Genomic DNA, 10,074 nt, shown 5'->3' with positions numbered 1-10,074 from the left:
GACATGTCTATGGCCCGGTTTCACAAACGGGATTTATGTTAAGCCAGGTCTTAGTTAAATTAAGATATTTAAGCAACTTTTACAAAAATGCCTTAAGGTGTGCATCTTGACCCAGGACAATGACACTGACGTATTTTAAGATATGTCAGAGCAAGATATTTTCAGTTGAGACAGCTCAAACATGCATTTTAGTCTGGGACTAGCTTAAGCCTTGTCTGTGAAACCAGTGGTAAGTATCCTAAAATTGAGGCATGGACATATTTTGTATTTTTACATTTTTTAACTGTCTCATCTTTATCCTCAGGGTGGGCAATTCCAACCCTTGAGGTCCACTGTCCTGCATGGTTTAGCGCCATCCCTAAACTATCATAATAATGTAATTTATGTAACAAAATGTAATTTTTTTATGTAATCCTGAAGACTTTTGTCAGATTTTTCAGATGTGCTTGATCAGGGTTGGAGCTAAACGCTGCAGCATGGTGGCCCTCCAGGAGCAGGGTTGAACACCCCTGCTCTACCATAAAATGAGCTGTGTGAAACCCTGCAAGAGAAAAATCTAGTTCAAAGATCAACTAAATGTAATATTATATGTTTTACATGCAAATATTAACATTTGCACTATTTTTTAACTCAAAATATATAGAAAGGGGACTGTGTACAGGGGGCCTAGAGGCCTATACGGCTCTTCCCTGCATCTGCTCTCCTTGATGCTATTTATTACCCCCATCCACCCCACTTCTCTGAGATATATTTATATATATTTTATAAAGGGGCTTCCCCTTGTATTTTGTGTGATTTCTGTGACTTCTGTATATTAGTTGTATTGCATTTAAAAAAAAATACAAATAAATTTTGCTGAAAAAAGTAAAATTAATATGCCCACTTTCTACATTTTCTGAATGTCTAGCCCCATGGGCGGACATGTTGGCTTTAGGTCAAACTGACAAAACGAGCACAGAAAATTTGAACCAAGTGATAGGCTACTCCAAACAACCTCAATTATGATAATGATAACAGTAACTTTAGCGGATGAAAAATTATTCCTCGTGCCTCCTACAAGAGACTAAAGTGTATGTATCTCGTGGTACACGTTGCCTGTTTTAGAGTTAAAAACCATTAAGTATCTTTTTTTAAGAATAAACATCAGTATTAAATTGTGATAGCATGTACTTAAAGAAAAATTAATTCGTAAAAATACCTCAGAGAGACATTAAACATCAATTTCTGTATTTACACGCACAATAAATGTCCTTCTCCACCTTAAGAGAGGCGCTCACGATCCTAAAGGCGATCTACAATCAGGCCACGCCCTACGTCCGTTCCGATTGGCTCAAAGCTGGCAGCTCTGGTTCCTCATTGGTCACTCCTTTCTCATTGAATCTCCTCCACCTTTACTTTGTCAATTTCTGCGCTTTCATTGAATTGCTCTGCAAGAGCTGCATCGATCTGAAGCCTGCAGCAATCCCAGCACGACAGCGTACACTCCTGTCCCTGAACAGATGAGGACTACATCAGTAGACTGGTTTATAATCAAACGGGTGAACTGAATCCGCACTTACACGGGAAGAAGTGAGAACCAACACCGTGGGAGAGAGATTTCCCGTCGGATAAGCCTCACTTCTCAGTAGTTGGCTAATGATTTTTATTAATTCCCAACTTGTCTTAATCCACCGAGGACAAAACACAGCGATGATAAGACTTCAGGACGCTCATGAGAGTTTTATTTCGTCATTTTATCTCTGAATTTCGACATTAGGTGCACCCCAACCGGTTATTACGAGGATATTTGTGGTTTTTACGAAAGGAAATACAATGCCGGACCAGATCACAGTGGCGGAGTTTGTGGCGGAGACGAATGAAGATTATAAATCGCCCACCGCCTCAAACTTCACCACTAGAATGACTCACTGCAGGAATACTGTAGCCGCACTGGAGGAGGTGAGACCCCTAACTTTATCTAACCTGCTATTCTGCGATTGCTAAAACCTGTTTTGCTTACTTACAAGACCACTAGAGTCAGCTATTGCCCCCCTTGGAGTTACTAAATGAGTTACTGAGGAGGCAAATCCTCGCGCCCTCTTTGTTGATGCCTCACCCATTAGACAACTGCTGTATTGCATTGTCTCATCCTGATGAGATATAATAAACCACAGGCAGTTTGATTATTCATTGCATATTTAGATAAAATACCATGCACGGGCTAAAATAGATATACATCGATTGGATTAGAATTTAAATTGAAGGAAAAATAGTTGATCAACACCTGTTACAATGAACACATCTTGTATTATTCAGCATCTCACATCTTATCCCTCAGAGCTGGTTTTTGGCTGGTTGACCAGCTACAATATTCTAAAACCATCCTGACATCCTTAAGATGGTCCAACTTTGGACATCATAATGAACACCTGCAAAAAAGATCAAAAACCATGACTATGGTTCAGTCTGGTTTACGATGTTCTCACAGCCTGGCTAAGATGCTGTTGCTGGTCTCCTAAATTGGCCAAGCAGGTGTTCATCTAGTTTAGTTTGTTGGCAAGCCGGAAAAGTGTCCAGAACTCCTCTAAAACCAGTAAAGACGACCATATTAGACCTAAACACATCTTCCAGTTTATACTGGATTTTCAAACAGGGAATACTAATATGGTGCATCTAAAGTTCATAGTGTCTAGATTATATAAAACATCTTACAAGTTTCTGAAGCCTCGCCCTGACTAGATATAAATAGCCTTTCTCAGCTCCGATGGGCTCTGCTGCTTTTGTGTTTTGTTGAATAGAGACAGCTTCCTGTGGGATCTGCATCATCACAGCTTCAGATTATAACCGTGATAGATGCTGCAGGCTGTATGAACTTGTTATTAAGTATACAGATAACAGCATTGCAATGTGTTGTGATGTTATGCTATCTTAGTTGAAACAGTTGCTATGTGACTTTCGCTGATATTAATAGCAAGGTGTGTTGTTGACAGGATATGTGACTGGTTATGGCTCGAATGCACATTTCGTAATGCCATTGGGTTAAATGATTCCTGTGCTTTCAAGGTAATTCTACAAATGGCTAACTGCGTTAGGTCCTGGCTGTGTTTTCCTATGAGGAACTCAGGAAGTCTGGAGCTAAATGATTATTTTTGGTTTTCCTCCACTTGCATGCTGTTTGTTCACTCTTTGGCTTTGTGGTAATTGCTTCGGGGACATAAATAGTACTGTCCACATATTTGCAGTTTCATGGAATCGTTGTAAGTTGGGTGTTTTTGCGATTCGTTTAACACTCACCAACATACAGAGTCCGAATCTGTATTTGTCAGAGTTTTCCCAGATGTCATTCCCTGTTCTGCATTGTGATTGGTCTGTAGCTGTGCTCACAGGAAATGTTAATGATTCTTCTCCGTATTGTCTCATCACTTTGAAACAGCTTCCCTCATGGGTCTCATTGCTTCAGCCACTTAAACGTAAGGGCCTAATTTAACTTGCAGCTTTTGCCAGATAATAAACAGGACAAGATAGAAGGAATTATAATTTCTTTTTAAAGCAATTAAACAAGTTAATTTGAGGCCTGCAGTTGTAAAAGCTTCAGCCACAGAGGAAATAAAGGCCGTAAAATATTACTATATTACAATATCTGGTAAAGAAGTGCGAGAAAGGAAATTATTCAAACAATGAAATGATTAGTCTTCAGTTTGGCTGTTCTTAACCAAACATTCACTTACATTTGGACTTCTAATGTTTCGACACTGACAAACATATCCAGTATTTCATCTATACAAATGCTCTTCCAGCATTTATTGATTGCGTCTTGTTAGTGTCGAGTCACCTTATGAGTAAAATGAGCTTTTTAGACCACAAATCAGATGATGGACTCTGAAACATATTGGTGTTTTTAGTTTAATAGCCTTTCTCTTTCATGCCTTTTGGAGAGTGTGGTTGATTTATGGTGGGATGTGTCCTTGTCTTATTGCGAGGTTAGCTGAGGGCAACGGGTTCAGAATCAATAAGCATCAGCGCTTCATATGATACCTGTATCTTCTCTCACATTTATCTCGATGTCGATTTTCTGGTATGACGTTGCCTTAGGACATGGATACAAACAGCCAGACTTTCTTTTAAGCAAGTTTAACCTACTTTTATGAATTTAGCCTGCTTTTGTAGGCCAAAGAGAGCTGTATAGCCTAGTTCAAACTGAGCATAAGCTGACTTTCGTGTTCAGATGTTGGCAGGAGTTTCGTCTCCTCGGTTGCACTTTATCTTTAGAAAGTGTTTCAAACACATTTGAGGCCAATTCTGCCCACCCTTGTGTGGTTTGAGTGCATCTTTGTGCCTTCCACACAGAGTTCACAGTGTTTCAGTGAAGTGTGTGATCCCGCTGAATGACTCCGCTTGGGGATTACTGAGGGAAAGTTGGGAAATCACTATGGTATGGCATTCCTAAGAAATACTGGCATTGGCCTTGTTGCCTGCTGACAACCTATGGATGTTGAAGCCAGTGGTGTGTTTTTATCCGGAAGTCCTAATCAACTAAATAAGCACTCTCTGAACTACAGATTTTGTCAGTTTGTAAAACAGTGTTTCTCTTAATATCCAAGTTTGTCCTCAGGAATATCAATATAATATTCTGGTGACTAGAAATGGCTTTTTAAATGCACTGACTGTACATGAACATTGACAAACATGAACAAAGCTTAATAAATAATATAAAACTTAGTTCATATTAGCTAATGCATTAACAAATGAGCCCCTGTTGTAAAGGTGTTAACATGATTGCTTATGTAGAACACAAGAAAAATAAGGTTAACTTATTGTCATTAGGCATACGTTTTTGTCCTACTCTGTTGGAACCTGTGTAAAAAGCTTAAGACCTTTTCACATGTTTGGTAAGATGAACATTTTAATTTGGATGAACGGCTGTTAATGCGTCTGTTTAACGGACACAAATATTTGCATGCTGTCAGTGTGGCAGATTTTTTTTAAGCAGAGGTGTTCTAATCTCTCTTCCATCCTACCGCAAAGAAAAGGGCCAACCAAAAAGAAATGCACATGCCTGCAGAATATTTATTTCTGCATTTGTCTAAACAGATGTTTTGTATACGAAAATCAGATTTTCCTGTCAGATATTAATGTTAGTTTACACTGTGGAAAAAGATGATTGATGTTCAGTATAGTGTTCAAAAAAGGCCTTAAACTGATAACCAGCTGTGGTCACTTGGGATGGTCACCAGCTGAACCAGTCTAGTTAGGATGTAGTCTACTTGGATTGGTTCTTGATCACAATCTCCCAACAATGCTGATGGAACCAACAGCTGCTCTGTGGAACAGGTGAGGTTCGGGGGTTTAAAGCAACCAGGAATTGATATTTCAATGGACAAAAGCTAAAACAACACTAGCACCTGTTCTCTCTGCATGTTGGAACATAAACCTGCTGTCTTTTTAGAGCATAATTCACTCCTTGTGAATAATTAGAATGTCAATATGAAATTGCATTTGCATCCCATTTACTTACAGGAAGCATTTTCAAATGAAACAAGATATTCCACTGGGAAATTATAAGAATTAAAATGAACATGGACTTTATCCATCAGGATTTGATTGGAAGATAAACGACCTTAGTGACATCAGCCAAAAAGGAGAGTTGTTTGAGAGTAAGTGCTTCTCTGGTGGTCACCATGCTGTGACTCCATCAGTTTTTCTGGGGAAATTTCCCCTTTGATTTGGGCCAAATTCACGGGCCTTTCCCAACAGATTCTGGAACTCTGTTTCTCACATGATAGATGCTGAAAGACCCTGAGTCCCTGATGACATCTTGGAAAAGTGCGGTTGAGGAAATCCCATTAATTGGGTGGAACAGGGTGCATTGATCTGCTAGGGTTCACAAGTGCACTGGCCTTTGTTCAGTAATTTTAATGGGGGCAGGGAGGCCCTCCATTCCGTCCAGGTGGTTTATCACCGATTACTAGGGACATGTCCCTTTTCAGGGCCATTGTGAACTGTCAAGCTCTACTTCTTCATTAATGAAGTTCCCGCCATTGATTTGTTGCTGTGTCCTCTAAAGACGGCCATCTGTTTCCCAGAGGTACCTGTCGCTTTCAGTTTTAGCAAACTCAACAGCTTATGTGAGGACTCTTTGACTTTTCCTCTGGCTTGCATCATAATTCTGATTTCTGCTATATTTTAAATTTGTCATAGGTTGAGGGATGCATAATGTTTTGGCGGCCATATTGTTTTTGGTCATAATTTGCAGAAGTATTGTTATGATTATGATTATATACTCTATTGTATGTTGCTAAAGGGGATTTCCTTGAACCATGGAAAAGTAGAAGTCAAAGTCATGATCCCAGTGTTGATCTGGTGTGCAAATGTGCAAATGCCACCTGCATGTCCACATTTCGACAGGCTCTCTTCAGCGCTGCTATTTTTACAGCAACTGAATTTTTAATGTTGCTGCTGAAGTCTTATAGACATGAAGAGTGTGAAACAGCATAGCTTGTTCATCTCTGAAAAACAAATAGAAATCCAGGAGAATTCCAAAGGTTTGTCATGTTTCTAAAAAGCAAGGACTTTAATTTTCAATTTTTTTGATGTTAAAGGAATAGCTCATCCAAAATGACATTTTTATTTACACATCCTCATGTTTTTCCATACCCAGTTAAATTTTAAAGACTGTTGGTACAGCTACTTTCCACACAACAGCTGTTTATATTGACCACATCTGTAAAGATCCAAAAAAGACAAACGCATCATAAAAGCAGTAGAATTACAGTTTCTCCCGTATGGTTTGTACACAGTGGCTCTTCAATGTGGAGAGTTTCTTACGCATTGAATGCTTCTGGAGCACTCACATTTGGTCTTCATTTTGTCAGATTGCACCTTCATCAGTCTCCTGGAGTTTACACACTCCCTTGCAGTCGCTTTAAATTATAAAGCAGTCATTAAAACAGGAGCCAATATCTGTCTATCCATGTTTTTGTTTTTCAGGTATTCTGAGTCAAACTAATCACTAGACACCTTTTTTAACCCTCCTTTTAGTGTTGGAATAGGGCCTACTGTAAATTGTCAGTGTTCAGAGGGAGTTAGTTTTCTGGCTTTACCTGTTTGACAGATGTCTTCCTTGTTCACATGGGTAAATAAATATTTAGACATTTGTCATGTGTCAAAGGAAAGGGATCCATTCATAATATTAAAAAGAGTAAGCAGGGTATTCTTCAAAAAAAAAAAAAAATCACCTTTTATGAAGAAAAAGTCATACAGGTTTGGAACAGTGTGATTTATTTTAGGTGCACCATCCCTTTCAGACGGCATCTTAGATCTTGGGTTAACCATTAATCCGATGGGCAAGGTGACATGGTTTTTGTGTTTTTACTTTAACAGCTGAACTCAGGTCCTAGTTTTGTGGAAGAGCTGTGGTCAGTCCAGTATGTCTCGTAACACTTGATGTGCTATGTAGCCAGTAGGACATAAACCAGGGTTTTTTTCTTTGAAGTGCATACTGCAGGGCAAAAGGTCTTCCTGTTGACAAGTACTTCCACTAAAGGCAAAATGACCTATAAACTAATGAGCTTTCAAGAGATGAGGAACCTTCACTATTCATCACAAACATCACATATGTTTAATTTGCTTAAATGTATTCCAAAATTGGGGTTGGTGTGCTAGTTCAGTTTTGTAGAGTTTCTCTATAGGACTTTGACCCAGTCAAGTAGCTAGTTGTCTGTGATCACAGCAGCGTGTTGCACTTTCCCTTCTTTTCTCTCTCTCTCTCGCTCTCTCGCTCTCTCTCGCTCTCTCTCTCTCTCTCTCTTTCACTTACAATTACACATACACACTCAGCTTAAACAATGGAGGTTTTGTTGAGTTGAACTGCCATCAAGACAAGAGTGGTCCACACAGCTTTAGTTTGTGCTGTTTTCTTGCCTGGCAAATTAGTCCATTAGTAATGTGTTTTAAACTAGAGATGACACGCGTGTGTGTGTGTGTGTGTGTGTGTGTGTAGGTGAGCATTTTAACTCTAGTGCTTTAGAGTTACCTTCTTTTTTATGGAGCACTTAACAGCAGTCCTGAGGGAGATTGTGTTTGTTTGACATTGGTTGCTTAGGGCAGTCCCGTGCCGCTACAAGAGATGAGTCTCAATAAAACTTGTTTGAGTTAATAGAGCACATTATTTAGCCTTGTAAAATCACTCAAGCAAAGGCCATTGTGCTTTTATAGTAACAGTTTCTATTTATGGCACAGCGCAAAACTTTTTTTTTGCTATTGTCTTTGTTCTAAATGGGTAATGGTTATTTTGGCTTATTCCAACTTCATAAATCTGATTTCATTTTTTAAGAAACATTTATTTACTAAAGTGAACTGACAAGGTCATGGTGTGGTAAAATAATTTTTTTTAAAGGTAATTGCTTCTGTAGAGGGCATGATGTTTCTTTCCCCTGCCTAGGCCAGCTAAGCCAAGTCTACTCTGTAATCTAATGAAGCCAACCCTCTTCTGTAGTCTATTGGGCTGGCCTAGACTGCAATCCAGAGAAGACTAGTCTGTAGTATAAAGAAGCTGATATGAGTCTTATAGTCAAGTAAAGCCTGGTCTGGAACTGAAATTCAGTAAACATGGGCCTGTAAAGTCTGCTAAATCCCAGACTAATCTAGGAAATACTAGAAAATTCTGTAGTCTGGCCTGCCTAATCTGTAGTCATGTCTTTACAGTAGTCAAGTCCAGCTTTGTTTGTAGTGTAGTAAAACCAAGGTTAGTTTGCGGTCTTAGAAAAACAAAGCCTGTTCTGTAGTCTTGTGAAACCCAGTAGTGTGCAGCCAAGTAGAGCTGTACAATAATCAAAATCAAAATGAAATCGCAATTAAATCGTTCGGTTTTGTGCAATTATGAAATCGTGAAAGCTGTTATGCTTAGCTTTTCAGTGAGTTACTGCTCTATGATCAGTAGTAAATGCTTGAGTCAGTCGAGTCTTTAAAATAAAATGAGATGTGAGATGAGGCATGCAACATATTATTTCATGGTATTCTACGCATTGATAAAGGCTATGTCGATTAGCATTGCTTTGTAAGTATACCTTATTATAATGAAAATACATGAGAAGATTTGAAGAACTCACATAAATCATGTTTGTTTGTTTGTATTTAACACCATGCCAGCTTCTTTGGCTATTTGCATGCGTTGAATGAAGTTCAATCTTCTGTTTATTCAGCTACCGCTTTATGGGATTTCCTGGAACGATGTACATTACCTTTCTTATGTGGGCCATATTTGGATTTTCAGTGCAAGTGTACCCTCTGGCCTTCAGATGGAGATTTACTAATGATCACAGAACAGTACTTCACTGATAAGCTGTGCTTGAAAAAAATCGTAGCCTTTGCCGAATTGCAATTCCAGTTTCTTTTCAATGAATTGTGCAGCTCTACAGCCGAGTAAAACATAGCATAGTCTGTAGTGTAGTGAAGCCCAGCCTGGTCTATAGTCTTATGAAGCCCAACCTATTCTCTAGTAAAGTCTAGTAAAACTCTGCATATTTTGCAGTCTAGTAATGTCTGGACAAATCTGTAGTCTAGCAAAACCCAGCCTAATCTGTAGTCAAGTATAACGACTACACACTTTACAGTAGTAAAACCCTGGTTGATAAAACCCAGTTTAGTATGTAGTCTGGTAAAACAGCATAGACTGTAATTTAGAAACCCCCCCACATATTCAGTAGTCTGATAAAGCCAAGACTTGTCTGTAGTGAAGTAAAAGACAACCTTATCTGCAGTGAAATGTGACAAGTCAAGCCTTGATTGTAAAAAACTGCAGTGCTGCAAAACCCAGCCTCATACTATGTAGTCTAGTAAAGCCCAGTCTATTCTGTAGTCTAGCAAAGTTTAGCATTGTTTGTAGTAGGGCCGTCACAAAACAAAATGTCAAATTTTGAATATTCTCCGAATTTAAAATATAAATCCACATTTTAGGTGTGCATCAGGTAGCCTTATCAGTGGCACACAATGCAGTGACGATGTAAGTGTCGTTGCATTTCAGTGTTTTTTTTTTTTTTTTTTTTTTTAAACTATCCAGTTGAACCTTCTGAATGTGGCACTGCTACATTGTTTAGA

The 10,074-nt window shown here is 38.8% G+C and overlaps 1 protein-coding gene across 1 annotated transcript in view; it reads left to right on the top strand.

The window, feature by feature from the left end:
* Positions 1-1,410: 1,410 nt before the first annotated feature.
* Positions 1,411-10,074, top strand: part of LOC306850267 (arf-GAP with SH3 domain, ANK repeat and PH domain-containing protein 2-like) — a 59,432-nt gene continuing 50,768 nt past the window's right edge. Inside the window, exon 1 of the mRNA XM_079385804.1 lies at positions 1,411-1,938. Within this exon, the coding sequence (XP_079241930.1) occupies positions 1,813-1,938 (126 nt within the window). The 5' untranslated portion in view covers positions 1,411-1,812. The remainder of the gene's footprint in view (positions 1,939-10,074) is intronic.

The sequence above is a fragment of the Barbus barbus genome (genome assembly GCF_936440315.1).
Source record: "Barbus barbus genome assembly, chromosome: 30".
NCBI lineage: Eukaryota > Metazoa > Chordata > Actinopteri > Cypriniformes > Cyprinidae > Barbus > Barbus barbus.
Note: the sequence above shows the minus strand (reverse complement) of the source record. Positions and strands in the feature narration are given on the sequence as shown.